The 26,497-nt window shown below is 40.8% G+C and overlaps 1 protein-coding gene across 2 annotated transcripts in view; it reads right to left on the bottom strand.

The window, feature by feature from the left end:
* Positions 1-26,497, bottom strand: part of FEZ2 (fasciculation and elongation protein zeta 2) — a 42,919-nt gene that overhangs the window by 3,327 nt on the left and 13,095 nt on the right. Inside the window, exons 5-8 of one of the 2 annotated variants that reach the window (XM_045979818.1) lie at positions 25,911-26,179; positions 5,768-5,848; positions 3,624-3,699; positions 424-489 (exon numbers count right to left, since the gene is read on the bottom strand). In XM_045979818.1, the coding sequence (XP_045835774.1) occupies positions 424-489; positions 3,624-3,699; positions 5,768-5,848; positions 25,911-26,179 (492 nt within the window). The remainder of the gene's footprint in view (positions 1-423; positions 490-3,623; positions 3,700-5,767; positions 5,849-25,910; positions 26,180-26,497) is intronic. The other variant, XM_045979819.1, reaches the window with a different exon arrangement.

Consider the following 26,497-nt stretch of genomic DNA (forward strand, 5'->3'; position numbering starts at 1 on the left):
CCTCTGGGACTCTTCACTGATTTGACTGTCCCCTCTTTCATACATCCTCACAATCTGTCCTTCCCTTTCCATCGTCCCCAAGATGGCAGAGACCACCCTACTCAACCCCACCCAGTGTCAGTCAACACCTCAGACTCACAGAAGTGTGGGAATGTCTCCATATATTTCCTCCACTGCCTGCCTCCATGCTTATGGCTGATTGTCAACTTATTTCCACCAGCTCGAGACCCCAAATAAAAGTTGACTTTTATATACTATAACTCATAACGTGAGTAGCATAAGTAAGCCACGCACCTATCCTCACTCTGCACAAATGACATTGATAAAACTGTATCTGGAAGTTACTCTTTCATCTATTAGCAAGATGATCCGTTCATTGACTCATCAAAACTTCCCAACCATTGCAAAGATCATAAGACTCACCTTTCAGTATGTAATCAGTTAACAAGCTCGGAACCTTTTCACTATCCTCCTTCATGGCATGAAGAACTGCAAAATAAAGGAGAGAAAGATAAGGCAACAACTTCAAATTCTGGAAAATCTCAGTTACATTGTAGCCTTAATTAAGTACATGGTATAACACATCTGTGCAAACTATTATTTTCTGGATACGGAAATAAAACCACAAATGCTCAAGAATGTAGTTAAAGTCCTTATTCAGGTGGCAAAGGTCCTATTACCTAAGACTCCTCTCCCCAATTTAAACCTTCCAAACAGTGGAACCAGGAAAGAGGAATCGGGTTATTTACACAGAGCCTCAAGTTTGTCATCATAAATACTGGGAAGTGAGGTCCCGTCGTGAGCACTTCCATGGGCCCTAGGGAGCAGGAGAGCCTCAGTCTGCAGATCTCATAAGCTGGAGAGTCTAAGGTAAGTGACCAGTTAGCTACATTCTCCAAGGATGTCTGTCAGCCTTCTTGGAAACTGTGAGAGACCAAAACAAAGAACTGACTCACAGAGCAGCACCCAGCCAGCCTGCTTCTACACCTGCTTCTACAGGAACCTTGGTGAATTAGCCTTATCCTAAAGGATATCTTTGACAATTTTATCTCTAAGCAAAGACAAAGAAAAATTGGCTTTTAGAATGGTTAAAACTGGGCGCCTGGGTGGCTCAGTGGGTTAAGCCGCTGCCTTCGGCTCAGGTCATGATCTCAGGGTCCTGGGATCGAGTCCCGCATCGGGCTCTCTGCTCAGCGGCGAGCCTGCTTCCCTCTCTCTCTCTCTGCCTGCCTCTCTGCCTACTTGTGATCTCTCTCTGTCAAATAAATAAATAAAATCTTTAAAAAAAAAAAAAAATGGTTAAAACTTTCAGCAACTGAGGTACACATAAACATGTGAAGCAATGCTACACTCGCACGGTACTCTCCTCAGAGCATCCCGGGGAAAATGCCGTACTCTTTCCCCACAAAACAGGACAAAACAATGTGGTGTAACTGGCAAGTCCTCAACCTGGGCTTACACCCTGGCCTTCCCACTTCCCAGTTGTGGGACCTGGAGCAAGTTCCTTAACCAGCCAGTGCACCAAGTTCCTCGTTTGTAACATGAGAACCATCCTCAAACCAGTCTCAAAGGCTTGTGATTACCAAGTTACTAATTCAGATGTGAAGGACTTAGAATAGTGCCCCGCACGGAATATATGCTGTGTAAGCATTAGCCGTACTGACAAACATCAGCTAATCCTGACTCTTCTTACTATTGCTGTGTTCCTCCAACAGCTTTTACGAGGAAGGCTACATAACCAGAAATGCCACCCCATCTCCCCAGGGCTTCTCCCATGGCTAACATCTACAAGGTGGTGGAAGCAGAGGTTGCAGTTCTCCCCCAAGTTTTTCGGAGATAACCACTTCTTATTTGCAAGTGAAAGTCATACTAACTTGGACATTCGTTCATGCGCCCATACATCTTCACTCACCCAGATTCCAAATGGTGTCCGTCTACAAATACATCGCCTGAAAATCAGCCTGAGGACATTTTGGTGTGGGAATTATGATGACTTTGGTTTGGCCAAGTATGTCTGTCCTTGATCTGAGAAGCCGAGGTCTTTCAATAATTCTGGCTTCCAAGGCAGTATTTATGTCCCCTTCTGAGAAGGCTACTCTGTTCAGTATTTCTGCTTCCCATCATGCTTTAGATTGATTTTCAGTTCTACATAAAATCACATGCCATAAGCTAGCATTATTAAAATGTACAGTGGACTGGGAATTAAGAGACCCAGCCCTGTAATTAACCATTCCCCTTGTGATCTTAGATACTCACTACGTCTCATGAGTTCCTCTGGAAAAGCAGAGGGCTGGCCATCCAGTTAATCTCTTCACTCTCTATTTTAGACTGGCTAGCATCAATTGATTTATTATTAAAGGCTTTGCAAGTATTGTTCACCAAAGGAAGGAATAATAACTTCAGGTAGCAGGCAGATAGCTCCTTTGAGCTCACCCCATTCATGCCTCCATATTCCTAAATTCCAAAATAGATCTCATCACCAATATCCATTCCTGTGATTCCCTCTCACTTGGCTCCCTCTTTAAATCAGCAGTTATTACAAATATTTACAGTTGCAAAGAATCTAACAGGTCAGCCAATCCAGTCCCTTCAAGGAAAACAAAGCTGAGTTACTGACTTAACCCAAATCACACATATGTTCATTTATTTACTATGAGGGAAACAGAAAATATTTTTATCCTTGTTTTTCATTGTGACTATGAGAAAGTAAGTAACATCCAAGGATATCACTGTAAATAACAGGGACCAAACTAGAATTCATGGCTCATTTATGGTTATATCATAAGAGAGATTCAATGGGGAATATATATTTAAATCTAACAAATTATTTTAAAATACAAATTATTTTAAAATACAAGCCTCTTGAAGGTGGAGTATTTTTTCTGCTTTGTTCACTAAAACATCTCAATGTCCAGAACACAGCCTGGCACAGAATTGGCCTTTTTAATATTTGCTGAATGACTCTTCTTAAAATATTACTATCAATTCAAATTCTACCTTGGATTTGGGGTTCTACATTCCTAAGAAAGAAGAGTGTTATAGACCACATTCTAAATCTTTCCTACTGAGTTACCGACAGTCATATTTATAGAAGATCCATGACAGACCTTATTTATTGATAAATTATATGTTCTTAGGGGTGCCTGAGTGGCTCAGTGGTTTAAGCCTCTGCCTTCAGCTCGGGTCATGATCTCGGGGTCCTGGGATCGAGCCCCGCATCGGGCTCTCTGCTCAGCGGGGAGCCTGCTTCCCCCCCCTCTGTCTGCCTCACTGCCTACTTGTGATCTCTGTCTGTCAAATAAATAAAATCTTTAAAAAAAAATTAAATGTTCTTAAACATCCAAGAGATGATGGAGAACCAAGTTACATTTTTTTCCTCAAAAGTTCAGCTTGTAAATATTTCAAAAGGTAAGACAAAGCACAAAAAATACAAATCAACTCTGGACTTAGTGTCATGTTTGATCTTATAAGCCATCCATGGTTTCATTCTCAGTAAATAATGACATCATCCATCATTTACTACCCTAAATTGACAAAATAAAACAATAACAGCAACAACCAACCGAAAGCAGTAGAATCAGCAAAAGTAAATATGGTAAGAGTTTAATTTTGTCTTTGCTCACTTTTTGTTAATATCTGAAGATCTTCAACAGATGGTGGTCCATTTTTTTTCTCATAAGGAATGACTGTTGTCAAGTACTGCCAAGTCAAAAAAAAAAAAAAGTCATTTAAATCTGAATGACCTTATCTGCAAAAATTTGATACAGTTACTAAAGGTCTATTTTATAACATGAAACATGAAGTATCTTACTATCTCAGCTGGAGCTCTTTTTTTTTTTTTTTGGCCCACCTCTGCTTTAATCAAGCCCAATGTTAACATAATATCCATTTTTTTTTCCACCTTTCAGTTACTGAAAATTTCACAAAATTAGGTCTGAGTGTGATCTGTTCAATTTGTTCATTATTAAAGTCTTATCTAACATTCTCCTTGTATATTTTCAACATACTTTAAAAATAGTAATTTAAAACTAAAAATGTAGTTTTAACAGTTCTGCATAAACCAAATCATCCCCAATGCCCCAAAAATTCTGTTTCAGACCATTTTTTTCTGGTTGAACAAAATGGTCATGTGCTCCCATAGACACACATATGAATTTTAGAGGTGAATTATTATTATTATTTTAAATTATTTAGGATATTTAAAGGCATTAAAGGAAAAGAGAAAAGTGAAAGGAGAGGACGGCCTAGTGAATAATAAAAATTCACATCTGATAGCAAGACAAATGGCCTCGTTTGCTACTGTAAAGGCTCACAAGTATCAGAGTTATGGCCTATAAATAGGTCCCATGAAAGCAGAATCTAAAAATTATTGTCCAGATGTTCCTGTTCTGACCACTCCACCAAAAACTTTATAGTTCGGTGTGGTTTGCACGTGCTCATCTGGAGATCTACTATTGTCTTACTCAGAATCTTCTGAGACCCACCCATTACTCAGTCCTTGCTCTAAATCTCCGCTCTATTCCTAACCCTCCATGAGTGCTTTCATCCGTGGGTGACCTCGTAATCAAAAGACAAGGTAAAACAGTTTTTGATGAAAAGTAGGAAAAGTGAATTATTACATGTTTAAGAAAAAATTCCCACCATCTTTTGGTATAGACTTCTTCAAAGTGATACCCAATGGTAGCACTGAATGCTTCTCTGTGAAGAATACACCGGAAGCTGGAAACAAGCCCCCCGGGGGTTTCACGAATAGAGTGTGTGTCAGGCAAGCTGGCCTCAGAGCATCAGGAAGCCATGCGCCCACCAGTGCACTACCCGGCTACGCTCTCGGGCTTCCTGTCCCACTGGCGTGTGTGGGTCAGTCTGGAAGCTACTATGCCATCCTGTGCATTTGAGAGAGGTAGAGGTGCCAGAATAAAAAAATAGTAAGTAAATTTTAGACCATCCCTTAATAGAGCTGGAAATGTCAGTGTGAAGGATTATTGCCCTTCTTGGGCATTCTTGGGCAGTACAGAAACTATCTTTTCGTAAAAACCCTACACTCAAATGTTTTCTTTCGATAAACTGTCAAAAGTTACATTCTGCACGTTTTCTCACACTTAAGAGCTACACTGAAAAGTTTTCTTTTTGAAGTGCAAATTTCAAATTGTGAAAAGTAATCTTAAGCACACTCACTAATATGGCTGGGTTCCCTGTGTTCACGATCCTCCTTAAATCATTATACAAAAATGTTAATATAAAGCAAACTGCTACACATTTGACTGTGTACTTCTATCCATGTATAGGTTTGTGTAAATCAGGTCGCATGCTTCACTTGGCAGACAGTGATTGGCTCACTATATGATACACCTTAAAAACACCAGAATTTCATTTAAAAGGAGAGAAGATACATATATACTCTTACTGACATGTCTGACTTAGGACTCTTATCAAAAAGACACCAACATCAGCTTTCCTCCCCCCGCAAAATGACATCTTGTTTCTCCAACTTTTGGAATTAGCGTGGCATAGTCTAGTTTGGTTATACATTCTATACATGCAACTCGTGATGTCAATGCAATTTGTTTAAAGGTAGTGGAAAATGGAGCTCTGAAACATGTTAAAGGTAACTGTATGCTTTATCAAAACTATAAAAAATGGTGAACTTTCACTTCTCTCTTTTTAAGCAACAGTCTTAGTACATTAGTGAAATTGCCAGCTTTCAGGACCTTCGCTTACACAGGAAACAATAAAGCAGAGAATGAGGAAAATAAGGCTAACCCAGCACCTGTTTCTCTCCACCTGAATTTCCAAAGGTGTGGCGGAGGCCATTCTGAATGACAGTGGAGATCCCTTCCACGCTGAAGCGCTAAAGGCAGCAACGCGCGGCCGGAAGACAAGGACAGGGAAAGAAGTTCAGAGACTGTTAGTCAGATCGCACCACGGTGACTTACGTGCCCAAGAGACAAGCAGTTAGAAAATGCCACTACTCATTCAGATAAAGCAGACCCAAATCATGCTGTTTTCAAACAGTTTTTGCTTGCATTTCCTAGCAAGTCAAACAATGGCTTTCATGCCACTAGATTCCTGAAGGCTGTCCTCACCGGACGGATAATTAAATTTGCTCCAGCGTAAGTAGCCTAAGTTGTACACATCTTCGTCTTCGGCAAAATTTACTGCGTAAGCTTTAAGCTACCTTTTGATATTGTTTACCTACATTTTATCAAAAGTCTGAAAACTTAATACTAACAGTATGCATATTTTCAGCCTAAGTTGGCATATTTCTACCACAAGTTGGGAGAAACATGAACGTAGCGTTTGGCAAACGAGGATGCTGTGACTTAGAGAGCTGGGGACGGCTTCCCACCCGCTCTTTGGGCCACCTGCCACCGCCTGGGTGCAGAAAGCGCGAACCGCAAGAGCACATATGCTTCCTGGAGAGCAGAGTGGACCCCCTGTGCCAGCAGGCCCCTCTCACTTCCGCAGAGGCTTTCCCACTCTGTTTCTAGGAAACGATTCTCGCTTCTTTCCCCCACCAACCTCTGAGCCTTCCTAGAACTCACTGTACTATAAAGGGAATATTTTTTCCTTCAACTACTTATCTTGATTTGTGACCAGTCTGCAATGTCGTCAGACGCGGGGATAAGAGTCCAGAGGCACCTCTCTGGCTGTTGAGTCAGAGGCCTGAGATGGACTCTGACGGTGTGACTAATTAAGGAGGAAGGCATCCTGGAAAGGGAGGTTAGTCCCGAGTCACCCAATGGGCCCCCTCTCTGGATTTTTGCAGAGGAAAGTTGAATCGGTGAACACATTTGAGGAGTCAATATAACAAATATTTACCAGGCCCCCAGGAGCAGAAGAGAAAACCAAGGGAACAGTCTCTGCTTTCAAGAACGTATGGTTTAGCCGAGTGATTCTCAAAGTGTGGCCCAGGAACACCCCCAGGACGTCCCTGAAACACTTTTAGGGTCCATGAGCTCAAAATTGTTTTCTCAGATATAATAAGGCATGATTTGCTTTTCTCACTTTCATTCTTTCATGACTTATAGTGAAATATTCCAAAATGACAGGCTGAATGCAGAAGCAGATTTAAGGTTCTAGCTCTCTTGAATTAAGCCAGGTATTAACAAGATTAACAAAAATGCACAGGAATGCCATTGTTTCTCACTAATATTTTAAAACAGAGTTATTTTTCATAAAAACATGCTATTTGTATAAACATTGATGAATTTCTTATTGGTATTTTTAAATGATTGGTAATCTTTTAAAAATTTCATCTAATATAATAATTATCCATCAATATGACTTATGTAATAAACAAAAGCTCTTTGGGGTCTTCAGTGAATTTTAAGAGTAAAAATAAGTCCTAATAACAAAAAGCTGAGAAATACCAAGAAGTTCAGTCATGAAGGAGCTAAATGCCTCTTTATCAGTCAAGTACTCAATGCTATTATCAAAAATCTGAGTACCAAATGTTACCATCTTTGGAGAACATATATATCCATGCTTCTCCTCCTAAATGGTCCCTCCCCACAGACTCCTTCGCAGACTGCACGCCATTTTGTTCTGGCAAGAATGAAGCGTCTGGTCCCGTCCCCTTGACTGAACGCGCATCATTTTGCTGACACCATAACTGTATTCCCTTTGACAACATAGGCTAGTTTTAAAAGAAAACCTACACATAACTCTTTCGCAGATTTTTGTATTTTGTAGCTTTTTCATATGCTATCATATAATTTGCTCACATTTTTAAGCAGATTATCAAGAGATGAACTACTTCGGCTCCAGAAGCTACAGTCATTTTTTAAATTCTATCAAATGTATTTTCTCTCAAAAGCAACAAAGAAAAAACACTTCATTCTCTACATACCCTGACTCCATTATCCCACGGCATGTTAAAGCCAGACATAGACTCGGGAACCATCAAACAAAGTGAAGCCTTTTAGCCTCCATGCATCAAGAGACTGGGGTATACTTTACATTTGAACAGCATGTTCTAGAAACACTGGCTGTACCTCCCCAGTTGGAAACCTAATGTCTGTCACTGCAAAAGTATAAATAAAAAGATAGATATGGGCGCCTGGGTGGCTCGGTGGGTTGAGCCGCTGCCTTCGGCTCGGGTCATGATCTCGGGGTCCTGGGATCGAGTCCCGCATCGGGCTCTCTGCTCGGCGGGAGCCTGCTTCCCTCTCTCTCTCTCTGCCTGCCTCTCTGTCTACTTGTGATCTCTCTCTGTCAAATAAATAAATAAAATCTTTAAAAAAAAAAAAAGATAGATGCACATTTGGAAGCTCCGAGGTTCCAGCTGAAACTGAGGTTTCCTTATTAAACATGCAGCTGCGGGCTCCGCGGTGCAACGCCACGGCCGGCATCCTGGTGACCTCCGAGCGACCAGGCTTGGGGGGAAGCAAGGGGAGACGCAGCCACCTGAAGCCACAGCAACCTGGAAAAGCAGGAAACTAACGGCTGATCCCGCAAAGGAGTAAAGGAACTCTCCCTAGTGAGGGCAGCCGAGGCCAGAGCAGGCGCCCGACAGTCCCCGTGGCAGCCTGAGCAGGAAGCAATGCTGCCGCCGGTAACGGTAACGCAGGACTGCCCTCCCGTCCTGCCAGGGAAAGGACTGACATCTAAAGGTTCACAGGAAATATAACGAAACTGGCTGAGAGAGATGTCGGAGAACATTCCTCCACCGGCGCTCTGGCTGCCATCAATCCCACACCCTAGGCGGGAATCACAACCCTGTCCCCCCCTCCTGCTGCATTTCCTCCTGCCCGCTCTTACTCAGGGCCAACCTGAAATTCTCCAGCTCCTCGCCAACTGCCATTCCCTGGGCTTTCTTCAAACAGCTCTTCCCAGGGCTTCCCAGGCCTGGGACACTTCTCAGATCCCTCTGAGGCCCCTGGTAAGCTCTCCCCGGTGCCCCCTCCTCTGGACTCCTACCCAGGTCCCTCCAGAGCCCTGAGTTGCCCCCTGCCCCTCTAGCTGCCCCTTCCGAGAGGTGCCCCTTTCTGGGCTCAGCTCTCATACACCGGTGTCCTCCAGGTTCTGTCCCCTGTTTTTCTCAAGCACACTCTCTAGACAGTCCCACGCCACCGTCTTTCCCGTCTGCTGCCACGAACGTACAGCTCCCTCTGCCAAGAGAAGGAACGGGCTGAGAGCCGAGCCCGGCACTGAGGGAGGGCTCAGGACACGTCAGCCAGCTTCACGGCAACGACCAGCCCTCCTGAGTGTCACTTGGGTGTTCAGTGGCCTCTTGACTACCTGCACATGAGTCCTGCTGAGACTGCCCACATCCAGACCTGAACTCATCTTCCTTTCTGCCACCAGAAATAACAGGGTTTGTTTGTTTCTTTTAAGTCCTATTCCTCTTCAGCATTCTGGACCTCTCTCGTTCCTGGATCCATTTGTTCGAAAACCAGGAGCCAGATGCTACAGGCATCAGCGGCTCGGAGCGAGAGCCCCCTCCCCTGGTGACCCGACATGCCTGCAGAAGAGCCTGAAGAGCCGCAGGGGTAGAACCAGTAACCCGGCGAGGGCGCTAAGAGGGCGCGCGCAGCTCAGAGCTACAACTCCGCGATTAAACAACAGGATGGCTCTTTCATTCCAGACGTCAAAGCAAAGCTCTCGGAGGAGGTAACGTCTGAGCTGTGGCGTGAAGTCAATACCCTCCCCAATGAGCTACAAAGGACAGTGGACCGAAGAGCCTCTCAGAGAACAAGACCCAAAGTGTCCGAACGGGCCAGCCCCGGGGTTCACTCTGTGGCCAGTGTGCAGGGGCCCAGCTGGTCTCCCCGAGCGGGACGGGAATAGCAGCTCCTGAGTAGCTTGGTCTCCCCTCCTTCCCATCAGCAGCTTTCACTGCGGCTCCGTCCGTGTGGGCAGAGGCGCTAACAGGGCAGGCGGGACCTTGGCATCACAGGGACTACTCCGGAGCAGAGAGGACCGGCAGGTATCCCCCCAAAGATGCTGGGCCTGAGGCTTGATGCAGTTGCTGTTAACAAGACCTGTGCATCTCTGTGTGGGGAGGGGACACATGGGTTCCACCTACGTTTGCCCAAGTCAGGAATCAGTGACCGACCCTTCACGCTCTCTTCCCTGCTGCCCAACCTATATGTTTCACCTCCTTCCTATCTCTGAAAGTCAGCCATCTTTCCAGCCCTGTTGTAACTGTGTGGCTCGTTGCTTACCCGAGTAAGTACCCTAGCCTTCCTAATTCCCCCTTCCAATGAGCTCTCCTTGAAACACTGAAGTTATCCTCCCAAAAGACAAATCTGAAACAGGGAATGATCCACTTAAAACCTTTTTGGTTTCCTCCCGCCGTCTACTTTGCTATTTCCACACCCTCTTCTGAGTGACTTTCTCTCTCGCCTTCAGCTTTCTCTCTCAACCTCTAGGCTTGGTGAACCACCTACGGGGCCCCAGATGTGCCTGTCACCTCCAGATGGTTGCCTCCACCACGCCCTCTGCCCGGTATGCCTGTCCCTTCTTCTTCGTGTCCTCCAGATTCAACTCAGTCTTCCCAGACCCCTGAACCAAAGCAGGGGTAAGAGTAATTTATCCACACCTCCATCACGAGACGGGGCCAGGCACAGAACACACCAAGAATATGGCAGCTGCTTTGAATACAGCAGTTATCACTGTACACCTCAGTCTCTCAGCCTTGACAGTACTGATGTGTGGAGTCAGGCAGCAGTCCTTTGTCGTGGGGGCAGTCCTGTGCCTCTACTCAGAATGCTGGTAGCATCATTGGCCTCTACTCAGAATGCTGGTAGCACTGCCCCTCACCTCATCTGCTTGTGACAAGGAAAAGTGTGCTTGGGCATTGCCTAAAATCGTACAGGGAGGCAAACTGGCCTGGCTGAGACTCACTGCAAAAGCACACTGCACGGTTTGTCAGCAGGATCCCCCACGCACCTGCAGCATGCCCCCACACGCTGGGATTGACTCTGCATCCTTACTACTTGTGCCTGACACATAACTGGAGATCAGTATATGCTTGTCTCATAGTAGTAAGAGAAAAGATAATCAGACTTTTTTTAAAGTGGGGGTGAGGCACAATATCTAAAGAAAAACAGCAGAGAAAGAAAAAAAGTTTGGGTTAATTTTTTTTCGGGGGGTGGGGAGAGCTGAGGCAGGGCAGGGGAGCAAGTAAGAGGGAGAGAGAATCTCAAGCAGACTCCACGCCCAGCACAGAGCATGACAAGGGGCTTGACCTTGAGACCCTGAGATCATAACCTAAGCCAAAATCAAGAGTAGGACACTTAACCAATCGAGCCACCCAGGTGCCCCAGTTTGGGTGAATTTTTAATAAATTCAGTTAAGTTCTCACCATCGTTAAGGGCAGAAATAATGTCAGATGCTTCTTTCGTGTGCCAACAAAGCACAATCCATCCTCAGCACGCAGGAGGCATCTGATGGACAGTCACTGGCTTAAGTACCAATTATTACCCATATCAGGGAAATACTTTCAGATTTACGGATGGAACGAGGAACCACTCCTTAGTCAGAAGTATTTGCAATCAGAAAATTTTCTCAGAGTCAACTGGGATAGAAAAATACTGAACTAGAAAGAAGGGCTCAGAGGTCTCTCCCAGGCTTGCCACTGAAGTCTGCCTGGAGAGCAGTCACTAAACCCAGAGATACCTGTTTCCACACCAGTGAAATAGGTGATTAAATGTTATCATTTGTAAAGGTCTCTTATTTATAAGTCGTGTCAGTCTATGAATTATCTCAACCAAGATGATCCATGGTTTCTTTAAGAAGGTAAATCAAAACACACACATACCCAAGAGTACGGGACTGCAAGGTCACTTAAGGTTAGAATGTAAGTGCTCTAGAAGGACAAAACTGCACGGCCAAATGACACATTCAGAGTTATCTACTCCAATGGCCTTTATAGATATCTGCTAAGCCACAGCTGAACATCTCTAAGACCAGAGCCCAAGAGTCTTACAGCCTAGGGTAACCATATCACGAAGAGACAAATTTTTTCTCTTGACTTCTTGCAGGAGAGAATTTTTTTTTTAAAGAGCTTAAAAGCAAAAACAATCTGAAGGCAAACAGAAGAAAGATGACATGACAAGATACAAAGTTACTTGTCAAAGAAGTCAACGACTGAGTTCTGAAAAAGTCTACTGAAGAACCTGGTCTAGGAAGTCAGTGTGAGATTAATAAAGTAAGATAAATAATCTTGCTGACAAGGTTTGTAAAACAATGGAGTGACTAAGAAATACAGAACCCCTAGGATAACAAAAAGGTAGCAAGCAGAAGATCGATGAACTGGAAGGATCAAGGAATGGAAAGACCAGGCCAGAGGACAAGGAAAAGAGCTTCAGAGAGCACACAATAGATGGTTTCACAACTGCCCTATAAATTCCAGAAAACAATACACCCTTTTGGAAGGCAAAATGAACTTTAAAAAGATAAAACTCAGAGACAGATTAAATTTACTTTTTGGTAAACATCACCTCATTTAGAAACACTACATTTATAATCTTGAGAGTGGACGTGGTGTGATTAGGTGCTTAGGGTACTAAACTGGGCCAGAGGGAAGGTTTTGTCCATGCTTCAATTTTATTGGGAGGGCAGGGGGAGGAAGAAGAGGAGAGAAGCTTTTCTTTGTTGAACATTTCTCACGGTAAAAGTACCGCAGGCACGTCAAAGCACTTTCAGAAATCTCGTGGTCAGGAATGCGCAATGAAATAAAGGATATTAAGGATTTCTAACTTTAATTTAGCTTAATTAAAATAAACAACTGCGGGGTGCCTGGATGGCTCAGTCGTGAAGCAGCTGCTTTCTGCTCAGGAGCCCCAGGTCCGGAGATCGGGCCCGCATGAGGCTCACTGCTCTTGGCGGGAAGTCTGCTTCTCCTTCTCCCACTCCCCCTGCTTGTGTTCCCTCTCTTGTTGTGTCTCTGTCAAATAAATAAAATCTTAAAAAATAAATGAATGAGTGAATGAATGAATACATAAACAAATAAAACAACTGCAATATTAAATATGTCAGAAAACCTAATCCTGCCTCCATTTAATCTACCATTTCTAAATTTGAAGGATCCAAACGTTCAAACGCAAAGTGAAGATTCTGGGGATCTACAATTTTGTGATCTATCCATCTGTTTTTCACCATATCTTTACAAAGGAGTTAGCAGCCCTGTAAAATGTCCTTCTCAGAATGGAATTTTTGATATGAGCCCATTTATAAGCAGGAAAATGATTAAGCACAACAGTACTTACATTATTGTTTCCCTTACTGCTGACAAAGTGCCAAGTAACGGTAAGGATGAGGGAAGTTTACTCAGTCCTGGGCTCCAATCGCATGATTTATAATGAGAATACTCACAGCTACCTCATGACCATTTCCTTCCCTGGCGTGAGTAGGTATTGAGTCTCAAAATCAGTCATTCTCTGGAATCTTTTCCCATACAAAACCAGGAACAACGTATAAACAAGATACAGAAGATTAAAAACAAAAATTAGAAAAATCTGAAAGAGGGAAAGGAACCAAGATCTCCAGGCCCACAGACAAAACGCCTGCATGGCTGACCAGAAGAAAGGCAGAGCCAAGGGTCCCTTGCACACACCTCTGTCTTACATGCTCAAGCCAGTGTGGACAGGAGCTGTGCGCTGAGGCCTCTGCGGAGCTTCTGTCTACCCATTTATGAAATGGCAGGAATATGAATAAAACCTATAGGGTTGCTGTGAAGATTAAATGAGGCAGTCCATGGGAATCACTTAGCAAAGAGTTCAGCAAATACAGATATCTAAAAATATCCAAAAATATTCAAAACATTCCTCTAGAAAGGCTAGAAGAACATTTGGGACATAGCTCCCAAAAAGAAGTAACTACATCTTTCCACTTTTCTCCAGAACAAGTAATGAGTCGTTTTAGTTCTCCTCATATAAATAAGATGGCAACTGAGAAACAATACACTCCTGACTGTATTCTCTAGCCTAAGGAGCTTTAGACAACATGAAGACAAGACACTGCTGTCTATGACTAAATACACAACTCAGCCAAAAAACTTGAACTGAAAACAAGTAACACTTGAAGGTTATTCAAGGTCTTTCTGAACAAGAAAAAGAGCTAGAAACACTGTGTAAATCGAAAAGCAATAAGAATCAGATACGGAGATGTGATTTGTTATTTCTTTTCTGGAGTCCTAAACCTATCAAATCATTCTCTGCACAGCATATTCTTGCACAGCATATTCACAGCATAATCATTCTCTGCAAAGCATATCCAACTTAACTAATTTCACAGAAAGCAGGATCCAACACAGGGAAGGGAAAAACTAACCAGGAGGCCAGACTTTTCTGAAAAATTCAGAAAATTCAGACTTTTCCTGCTACCAGACTTTTCTCTTAGCCTTATCTGACACCCACTGGCACAGATCTCTAAGGATCAGGAAATCTTTTAAAAATCCCAAATTCAAAGCTCAGTGTCAGAAAAAAGGTTAGGAAAAGCAATTAAGAAAAGCTTTTCATCTATTTCCTGACTCGTATCCTAATTTATGCTCTGATTCCATTAATATTCTTTATACTCAAGAGGTTCAAAAGAAAGTGAAATTCAAACATAATTATGGTTCCTTATAAATCATATCATTTGCAATAGTTTGCATGACACAATTTTCAAATATTGACTTACAGAACAATAGTTTTAATTTTTAAATTCTTAAAATAATTGAAACACAAACACAAGAAAAACAGAACTGAAAGCAATAAATATTAAAAAAATTACAAAGCATTATATTTAAATAATTACCTAAGATATAAAATTTTGAATCTGCTTATTTTGACACTTCTTTAAATCAAATACCTTTAATGTGAATTATAAAGCAGTTACAAATGCAAATTCTACCAAAAACTAGTTTCTGCATTAAAAAAAAGCAGATCCAAGTAAATTAGAAGATATGAGTTATACCAAAGCAGATAAATATTTGAGTATGCCTTGAATATTAAACTACTATTTTGGAATTTGCTCTCAGAATAGAAAGATGTGGTATGAAGATTTTCAAGGTTAGGAGTTAAATGGAATAGTGTCAATCTATTTTTTTTAATTTGAAGATCTTTGTAAATTTTTATGTAATTTAATATTGATGTGGTAACTAAGTGTTGGCAAGCATTTTCAAACCTACTAAAATTAGAGTAAAATAATTAACCCTGGTAATTTTATGAATTATTTCCTGATACTTATGAGTACTCTCAGCATATCGTAAGACTACAATTTGCTGGCATATTGTGGCTTTTATGTGAATTTGTGTTATATTAACAAACAATAAACACACCTCTCCAAGGCATAAAGAGTCAAGAACAGACTCCTGATCTGATTTTTAACCGCTGGGTCGTGAAACCTCACTATTACCAGTCTGTCACCAAAAGACAATGGTAGAAAACAAATAGTAGATAATGGCAAACAAAACTGGTGGTGACACATTTCTCTAGGCAGTACTCTCACGAAATAAACCTGCATTACAGCTAAACATCATAATTCATAGGTATGAACTATTAAAACAATAAAATTACACATCCAAGTTTCTCTCTACCCTACAATGACCTTCCATTCTATGGCCCTAACACTAATTTTCAGAAATGCCCATTACAATAAAGAAAAATATGAAGGACTGTAAGAGACAACTATAAAAAATTATATGCCAACAAACTGGAAAACCTTGATGAGATAGATAAATTCCTAGAACAGACTATCTTCTAAAACTGAATCAGGAAGAAATAGAAAATCTGAACAGACTGATTACTAGGAACAAAATTGAATCTGTAATCAAGGGTCCTGGGATCGAGTCCCGCATCGGGCTCTCTGCTCGGCAGGGAGCCTGCTTCCCTCTCACTCTCTCTGCCTGTCTCCCTGCCTACTTGTGATCTCTCTCTGTCAAATAAATAAATAAAATCTTTAAAAAAAAACAAAACCCTAAACAAACAAAAGTCCCTGACCAGATGAATTTACTGGCAAACTATACCAAATATTAAGAGTTGAGGGGGGGCGCCTGGGTGGCTCAGTGGGTTAAAGCCTCTGCCTTCAGCTCAGGTCATGATCCCAGGGTCCTGGGATTGAGCCCCGCATCGGGCTCTCTGCTCAGCAGGGAGCCTGCTTCCTCCTCTCTCTCTGCCTGCCTCTCTGCCTACTTGTGATCTTTGTCTGTCAAATAAATAAATAAAATCTTTAAAAAAAAAATATTAAGAGTTGATACCTATTCTCTTCAAACAATTCCAAAAACCTGAAGAGGAAGGAAAGCTTCCAAATTCATTCTGTGAAGCAAGCATTATTACTCAAAACAAAACCAGACAAAGACATTACACCAAAACAAACAAACAAACAAACAAAAACCACTACAGGCAATATCCCTAATGAGCATATTTGCAAAAATCCTCAACACAGTATTAGCAAACCAAATTCAACAATATACTGAAAGAATCATTCACCTCCATTAACTGGGATTTACTCCATGCATGCAAGAATGGTTCAATATCTACAAATCAATCAATGTGATAAATCACATTAACAAAATGAAAGATAAAAACCATATGATCATTTCAATAGATGCAGGAAAAAACATTTGATAAAATTCAACATCTGTTCATGATAAAAACTCTCAATAAAGTAAGGTTAGAAGGAATATACCTCAAGATAATAAAGGCCTTAAGACAAACCCAGCTAACATAACACTCAATGAGGAAAAGCTTTTAGGAACATGACAAGGTCCCTCCCCGCTAGAAATCCTCACAAGAGCAATCAGAAATAAAAGGCATCCACATAAATAAGAAAAAAGTTAAACTGTCACTATTTGCAGATGACATGTTACTAATAATGGAAAACCCAGAAGACTCTACAGAATACCAAAACTAATAAATGAATGCAGTAACATTGCAGAATACAAAATTAATATACAGAAATCTGTTGTGTTTCTATACACTAATAACAAAGTAGCAGACAGATTAAGAAAATTAAGAAATTCTTAAAACTTCTTAAAATTAAGAAAACAATCCACTTTATAGTTGCACCAAACGAAAAAAGAAAAAAAAAAAAAAAAAAAAGATTACCTAGGAATAAACTTAACCAAGGAGGTGAAAGGCCTGTACTCTGAGAACTTTTATAGAACTCTGATGAAACTGGAGACAACACAAATGGAAAGATATACCATGCTAATGGACTGCAAGAACAAATACTGCTAAAATGTTCACACTACCCAAAGCAATCTACAGATTCAACACAATCCCTGTCAAAATACCAATAGTATTTTTCATAGAACTAGAACAAATAATCCTAAAATTTGTACAGAATCACAAAAGATCCAAATGGTTAAAGCAATCTTGAGAAAGAAAAAAGCTGGAGGTATCACAATCCCAGACTTCAAGATATACCACAAAACTGTAGTAATCAAATAGTATAATACGGGCATAAAAATGGTCACACAGGGCGCCTGGGTGGCTCAGTGGGTTAAGCTGCTGCCTTCAGCTCAGGTCATGATCTCAGGGTCCTGGGATCGAGTCCCGCATCGGGCTCTCTGCTCAGCTTCCCTCTCTCTCTCTCTCTCTGCCTGCCTCTCTATCTACTTGTGATCTCTCTCTGTCAAATAAATAAATAAATAAAATAAATAAAATCTTTAAAAAAAAAAATGGTCACACAGAATAACAGAACAGAACAGAAAGCCCAGAAATAAACCTAAGCTTATATGGTGAATTAATCTACAACAAAAGTGATAAGAATGTACAATGGGGAAAAGACAGTCTTTTCAATAAATGGTGCTGGGAAAACTGGACAGCTACATGCAAAAGAATGAAGCTAGACCACTTTCTGATACCATATACAAAAATAGATTCAAAGGGCCACCTGGGTGGCTCAGTTTAACGGTTAAGCATCAGCCTTCAGGTCAGGTCATAATCTCAGGGTCCTGTGATACAGCCCAGCATTGGGCTCCCTGCTCAGTGGGGAGTCTGTTCTCCCTCTCCCTCTCCCCAGCCCCTGTTCATGCTATCACTCTCTCTCTCCCTCAAATAAATAAAATCTTTAAAAAAAGAAAGATGTAAATGTGAGACCTAAAACCATAAAACTCCTTAAAGAAAACAAAGGCATTAATCTCTTGGACATCAGGCCTTAACAACATTTTTCTAGATATGTGGCCTTGGGCAGGGAAACAAAAGCAAAAATAAACAACCAGGATCACACACAGAGAAGATATTTGCAAAGGACATATCTGATAGGGGGTTAGTATCAAAACATATAACTTATACAACTCAACACCAATTAACCAATAAAACCAATAACCAATTAACCAATAAAACAAATAATCCAAAATGGGCAGAGGACCTGAATAAATGTATTTCCAAAGAAGACATACAGGAGGCCAACAGAAATATGAAAAGATGTTCAACATCACTAACTATCAGGGAAATAACAAACTGAAACCCCAATGAGATATCATCTCATACTTGTCAGTGCGACTAGTATCAAAAAACAAAACAACACAAAACAAGAAGTAACAAGTGTTGGTGAGGATGTGGAGGAAAGGGAATCTTCATGCACTGTTAGTGGGAATGTAAATTGATGCAACCACTGTGGAAAACAACATGGAGACTCCTCAAAAAATGAAAAAGAGAAATACCATATGATCTACTACTGGATATTTACCCAAGGAAAACAAAAACACCAATTCAAAAAGGCATAAGCGCCCCTTATATTTACTGCAGCATTATTTACAATAGTCAAAATATGCCCATCAAAAGATAAATGGATAAAGAAGATGTGGTGAAATAGTACTCAGCCACAAAAAATGAATTCTTAATATTTGTATCAACATGGATGGACCTAAAGGGTATCATGCTAAGTGAATAAGTCATACAAATACCACAGGACTTCACACTTACATGTGGATTCTAAAAAATCAATAAACAAACAAACCAACACCAGAAACAGACACATCAACAAAGAGAACAAGCTGGTGGTTTCCAGAGGAAGGGAAGTACAAATGGCTGAAGGTGAAGGGAGATACAGGCTTCTAGCTGTGGAATGAAGAAGTCACAGGATGGAAGGGGCAGCATGGGGAATATAGTCCGTATTATCGTAATACCGTTGTATGTGACAGCTACACTTGCGATGAGCACAGCATAATGTACAGACTTGCCAAATCATTGTGCTGCACACCTGAAACCAACGTAACACTGTGTGTCAACTACAAGAAAAAAAAGAGAAAAAGAAACCTGCAGAGAAATGCTATCAAATGTAACCAACAAATTACTGTTGAAAATGTGTTGATATTTACACTCACATATATAGGGCTGACTTTATCCTCTTGAGTACCACTACTTAGAAAAAGTGGTGGAGGGGGATCAGCTCTTTTTCTACTTCTCCTCTACCTTCTTTAGACTACTTTTTATTACTGTCTATAAATACAGTGTACCCGAAAGGCTGCCAACATTTTTAAGTTTTTCATTTGGCCCCAAATCTAGAGTCAACTGGTCTACCTGCTAGCTATCTTCACTTAGCTACTGGGAATCTGACACAAAAAGCACAAAGGTCAGGGCACCTGAGTGGCTCAGTTCGTTAAGCGACTGCCTTCAGCTCAGGTCATGATCCTGAAGTCCCAGGATGGAGTCCCGCGTCAGCCTCCCTGCAGGGCAGGGAGTCTGCTTCTCCCTTTGACCCTCCCCCTTCTCATGCTCTCTCTCTCTCTCAAATAAATATATAAAATCTTAAAAAAAAAAAAAAAAAAAACCCACAAAGGTCTATTGCTAGGCAGAGTGGCTTAGGCAAGTGGCTTGGAGATGGACTGGCCAAGGGATCACCATCTACAGCCACAACTCAGGCTGTTGAATGGGGCCCTGAAGAAAGGAACAATTCAATAGACTCTTAGATAAAAACAAGGCTACATTTTAAAATAAATTTTAGTCAAAATATAGTGATCTTTTTATACGAATTCACTTTAACTGGAGCTTGCATTTTTTTTTCTTCTAGTTTTTAATTTTATTAAAGTTTGTCTAAATCAGGGGTTGGCAAACTTTTCCTATAAGGGGCCAGAGAGTTAATATTTTAGTTTGGAGTCCACTCAGTCTATCACAACTCTTCAGTTCTGTCCTTGTAACACCAAAGCAGCCATTGACCATCTGGAAATGAATGGACATGGCTATGTTCCAATAAAACTTTATTTATGAAAAAGGCAGAGGGCCAATTTGGCCCTCAGGCAGTAGTTTGCTTTGCCAATCCTCAGTCTAAGTCATCTTAGCAAATGTGAAATTTTAAAATTCCAAATTAAAAAGGGAAGAAAAAAGCTAGTTTTGTTTATTTTAAACAAAAGCCCCAAATTCAAGTAGTTGTGTCAGAATAGATCCTTCTAAACCAGGAGCTGGCAAAAATTAGAATAACTTCAGAGCAATCTAATAAGAGCTATCTAGATGAAAATACATTTCTCTTAATGTAAGCTTTGACGAAGTTTAAATGAAAAACTATTAGTGGGGCATTTTTACATGTAAAAGAGAAACAGAATAGATTTGACTACTTATCATAATATGAGCTAAGTGAGTCATAAATACAGAGCAGGGCATCTGTGAAAAAAAGATAAATATAAGAAAGAGGATCACAAGGCCTGGCTGTCCCCATCGTTAAGCAATTACCTCCCTAGCCCCCCAAAGCAACAGGGCAATATATATACATATATATATATATATACACATATATATATATATTTTTTTTTTTTAAACAACAGAGTTTTCAAAATAAACTTCTTCAGGTTAGATTGAAGCAACTATTCATTTTTGCTGGTGCTAAGTCCAAACATGAGAACTCTCTCTTGAAAGCTCAGTGATTATGGTAAACAGAAAAGATATTACAGATTCCTAACTTCTCAACCCTAGACTTAGAAAACACAACCTTACATGTGGCTTTTAATCTGAAAACATTACTTTAAGGATCCTAAAGGAGGAAGTATGTCCATTTTATCTATATACTGATCTATGATGCCAGGGAAGTAAACACTCACGTCTTTAGAACGTCAGGTATTTCTAGGTGCCAACCACTGCTAAATTAAAACCTAAGTGATATACTTTGACTTGTTCTTATACTCATGTGAACTGCCACTGAAATCCAATAGTCTGTGACTATTTATACAACATAAACATTAGACTGGCAAAAACAACAACAACAACAAATCCTTGATAGAACAACAATTCAAATAAGACAAATCCAAATCCTTTGGGATTCTATCTCCTTTATAGCGAAGTTTCAATTCAACAAACAGGCATTAAGTGATGTGCAAAAAACCAAAAATTAGGTGAGATGCTGAACAATGTAACAATGTGAATGAGCTTTTGGGAAGGCTGCACTCCTTCCCAGGTGAGATTTAATCCAATGATAACAACAGAGCATGATACTATGAGATCAGAAGTATATGTACCCTCATAAATAAATACAGAAAACATCTCAAACGTGACTTAATAGGCAACTCACAAAAGAATACAGAAGTCAACAGCTCAAACCACTGTTTGCCTTTCAGATCAGTATGTATCAAAAGGCTAACAATACCCATTGTTGGTTGGAGGTGTGGGGAAATGGCCGCTCACTTATGTTATTACTGGGTTTCATTTGTGTAGAACTATATAAAAAGATGGTTGTTTAAATCCCTCCAAAAACTGAATATCCTTTGACTTAGAAATTCCACTGATTTCAGTGAATGAGTAGACTATTCAACTAACCAAAAGAAAAATATATAAGAAATAAATTCAACTCTAGGAAAATGGTAACTTTAGTTTGATAAATTTCAGAGACAAATAACTAGTAGGCAGTTGGATATATGATAACTAGCATTTACTCAGGATATATGCTACTCTTCCATACATTATTTCATTTAACCCTCCCAAAATTCAAATCTCAAAGGGAGATGTACCCAGCAGCAGAAGCAGGACTCAAATATAGCTCTTAACCTAAAATTCTTCATCAACAGGTTCTTCAGCCTCTGAGGGCTTGGCACCTGACAGAAAGACCCTAAATAGAAAACCAGATTTGCAAGTTTCTCTCTTTCATACATTTAATAGCAGAAATTTGTTAGTACCGAATGTTATACCTAAGGATATTAAGATAAAGCTACATTTCCTATCATTAGTGACCCATGTCAGACAGATGCGAAAACAAAAACCTACAATATAGTATGACAGTGCCAACAGAAATAGTCGAGGAATAATACTAACCCCCAAAGAAGGAGAGTAGTCAATTCTGCATTGGATGAAGAGTCATCAAGGAAGGTTCTAAGAAAGGAAAATAATGCTTGCCCAGGATTGTGAAGGTCAAGTTAAAAAGAAAAAAAATCTCCAAAGTGGACTGGGAAAAACAGGAACAGAGGGCCACTCCAGAAAAGGAAGGAGCATATATAAAAACACCAAAACAACATGGTCAGTTCAAAAAAATAAATGTATGCAAGTCACCATAGTGATCAATAGATAGTACCCATCAACCATTCCAAACTCCACTCCCACTACTCTCTTTCTCCTGATGCGAAACAACAGGAAAGAAGAAAAAGAAAATCTTCTGCTCTCTTGAGTCTCATTTCCCAAAGAGAAGATCTACTCCTCTGACCTCCCCTCCACACAGAGAACTGGAAAAAGAAAGGACAGCCTACCTTGCTCATCAGAAGGAGCAGTGACGTGGTGACTGCTGTAACAGAAACAGATCCCCAACAGCATTGCTATCAACTGCCCTACCCAGCATTTTATTGTCTTGGTGGCATTTATTACTATCAGAAATTACATTGCCTAGTCCTTCTTTTTTTGTTCATTGCCTGTGCCCCTTATTAGAATATAAACTCCAAGAGGCCACAGGCCTTTTCTGTTTTATTTGCCACTGTATCTTCAGCAGTGCCCGGCACAAGGAAGGCATTCGGCAAGTATTTGCTGAGTGAATGTATGTTGCTTTACCCTATCCAACACGTAGCAGATTGTAAAAATAAAACAAATCAGTATAACATCTCACTGGTATAAGAAACTCAATACTTTAATATTTAATAGTATTCCCATGGCCTCGAAACTGTCTTAATGCTCTAAATAGCATCCCTAATGCCCCAATTCTTTTTTCACTACAGAAAAATGTTTGAAACAAAATGTCTCCAAAATTAACACCTAACGAGTTTAACTCCGCTCTATTCCCAACCAGGTATTTCTTTACAGTGTTTTGGACCAAAGAGAAGAGCTAGCAAATATGGATAAAGCCTTATACCAACCACAAATGTATGTTTTGTTTCAATGAAACATGTTTAAGAAAAAACAGAAGGAAGCTATTCCATGCTTAAGGAAAGAAAACCAAGTCCTGCTAATAAAACAAAAATATCTAAGGTAAAAAGAAAAAAGTGATCAATGTTATTAGAAAACAGGTAATGCATGATAGCTGTAGGAAGGTCACCAATTTTTAGACATTTGTATCACTGCTGGTAGCTAACTCAGAGAGAGAGGCCTTGCCCAAGCTGCATGTTACATAAAATGTCTAACAAGGTAACATCTTTCACAATCTGTTTATCCAATTGGTGGTTTCACTTCAGGGTTCTTTTGAGCCTCCTACCACTCTTTTCAGAATCACAGATTTCAGGCTCCTTCTGTCACAGATGGGATGGTCTTTTTCCAGCTTATAGAGGGAACCAGTACTGCAAGGTTAGCAATGTCATAAGAAACCTGATTAAAGGATGCCTGGGTGGCTCAGTGTGGTTAGGCCTCTGCCTTCGGCGCAGGTCATGATCCCGGGGTCCTGGGATCTAGTCCCGCATCCGGCTCTCTGCTCAGCAGGAAGCCTGCTTCCTCTTCTCTCTCTGCCTACTTGTGATCTCTGTTTGTCAAATAAATAAATAAAATCTTAAAAAAAAAAGAAAGTATTAAAAAAAAAAAGAAACCCTATTAAAGGTTTTGTTACTAATAGTAGATCAGGACTCACAAAGCAACTTCATAGGTCCAAATACTGTGAAAAAAATTGACTATTACTATGAATCTATTTCAAGACTCATAAAGGTTTGAGTGAGATCTAAATGTTGCCTTGCCAAATCCATTTCTCAATATAAATGCCATGTACAATTACACCATGAACCCACTCAAACACTTTTTATACGCAAGTTACAAAAAGAAGTCTTTAAACACCTCTTGGGATAAATTTATTTCCCGAAGCCAAGTGTTAACACTAATAAATGGAAGGTTTACGTGTTCTTAACAGCAGACAGAAATTACCAACAATGCTAAGACTTTTCAACTAGGCATTTTGCTTAATCACACTTGAATAACAGGACAATTTAAAAGGTGCAATTTTTTTTTTAAGTAAGACATATAAGTTTTGCTCTGGAAATTTAAAGCAAACTTTCCAGAATTGTATATTCCAACAAATGTTTGGGTATGGGGTTTTTGGGGTTGGGTTTTTTTTTTTTGTTTTTGTTTTTTTTTCCCCGCTCTTCCAGAGTAGTCCCTAGAAGTGACTAATGAACACCTCTGCAATCCATACTGCCATTTCTCAAAAATATTTTGTACCCCATGTCTGAGAACTTTTTCCAAGTCAGTTTATGAGCTATGCCCTTTCAGCAAACAAATGGACATTACACTAAGGAAATGTCCATTTACTCACAGGCCAAAAGCAGACAATGAATAGGCTAAATGGGGATATTCTTTTCGTTTGCGTCAACTGCTCACTGGTGACCCAGCAACCTAGGACGTCATTCTCTTCCCTGGGTTCCAGCAGAGTCTGGTTAATGCGAACCATGTCTCTGATAAGTATTCCTTAGAACAAATAAATCGAAACTTAATCAAAGACAGAACTTATATTATTACAAACCATAATATCTAGTTTGTGGTAATTTGTATTACCATGTTATCAAAATTATGAATGAAAAAGGGGCACTCCTTTTAGAAAAATGGATCCCGGGGCGCCTGGGTGGCTCAGTGGGTAAGCCGCTGCCTTCGGCTCGGGTCATGATCTCAGGGTCCTGGGATCGAGCCCCGCATCGGGCTCTCCGCTCAGCAGCGAGCCTGCTTCCCTCTCTCTCTCTCTCTGCCTGCCTCTCTGTCTACTTGTGATCTCTCTCTGTCAAATAAATAAATAAAATCTTTAATAAAAAAAAAAAGAAAAGAAAAATGGATCCCTTTGCCCAACAATTATACTCCAACAAAATAAAATCAACATTTGTTCATACACAAACAAAATGAAGGTGGCAATACAGTGATCAAAGAAAAATGAAAAGGCTTTTAAATCACTAAAGAAATGCATCTCGTATAATTAGCTAATGTTTATGATGGAGTTTAATCACACAAAATAGGACCACTTAAGCAAAGTGAAAAGGTAGAAAACTAGAAATTTCATATGAAGAGTCAAAGATTCACATATTCTAAACTTTTCTTTCACCAGTCAGAAATATCCTAATCTGCCAAATACTGGGCAAATATGGCCGATGTCACATCACTGCCTCTAACGCCGCCACGTTCCAACTGCCCTGGTACATCAGGAGGAAGTTGATTACAAATCAGTCTGTGATTGAGGCTCAGCACACTTCAGCTACCTTCAATTGCACCCCTTTTCACTTTTTATTATACCACTCACACAAGAGAAGCAAAAACAAGAAAATACTAACACCACGTGTAAGCCCACCAGCCAAACATAAGTAACCACTAGTAACACTTTACTGTATTAAAATGGCCACCTTGAAGATCGCCTCCTTCCTTACTTCCCCCCACCCCGTTCCCTGCACTGACTTCCCTCCTAAACCTCTCAGTGCCGAGTTACCCGGATAACCATTATGTGCTCCCCAAGAAAACACCTTCCTGCAAGAGCTGAGCACCGGGTCTCCCTGACCAGCGCCCCATCTGTGCTCTCTGGCACACACAGGCCCCGCCCGCCTGCGTCTGGCCGGGAGCCCTGGGACCACCACGGAGCGACTCCCAGCGCAGGAGGACTCCCGCAACACCACTTACTGTGCCCGGCGTATGACTTCTCTCATTCTTCCCATTCTGGGAGCTGCCATTCTTGAGTTTCTTTTTCTTCTTGGCTGTTTCTTTGTGCTCTTTCTGTTTGTTTTGCACTTCAATGAGAACGGAAATAAAGCTGTTCTTCACTTCCTTTTCAAACTCCAGTTCGTCTCGCAGGGCCAACTGCTGCACAAGCTCCTCCGAGAATTCCTTGATGGCGGTCTCAATTTCTTCCAGTAGTTCATTTAATTCTGATACGGAGAGCCTCTTTACTCCTGTGACCAAAGCAAAGCATGGCAGGTACTAAGACAAAAAGCGTTTCAAGAGAGCGGCACGATGGGGTGTTTTAGGCCAAAAGAGCGAGGATCATATTCTAAACAATTAAACTGTGGGAGATCTTCTTGTCATCCTAAAGCTTCTGGTGGGGGGAACTGAGCAGAGGTAGGTGGGCAAACTTACTTCTCAAAAGGCTGAGAAGTGTAACAACATTCTCTACTTGCCTAACTCAGTCACCCCAGGAGCGGCACTCCAGTCAAGGTGGAAAAAAGCACGTACAAGGAAAAGCACACACACAAAAGCCAAGGGCGGGTACA

This window comes from Meles meles, chromosome 15 (assembly GCF_922984935.1).
Source record: "Meles meles chromosome 15, mMelMel3.1 paternal haplotype, whole genome shotgun sequence".
NCBI classification, from domain to species: Eukaryota; Metazoa; Chordata; class Mammalia; order Carnivora; family Mustelidae; genus Meles; species Meles meles.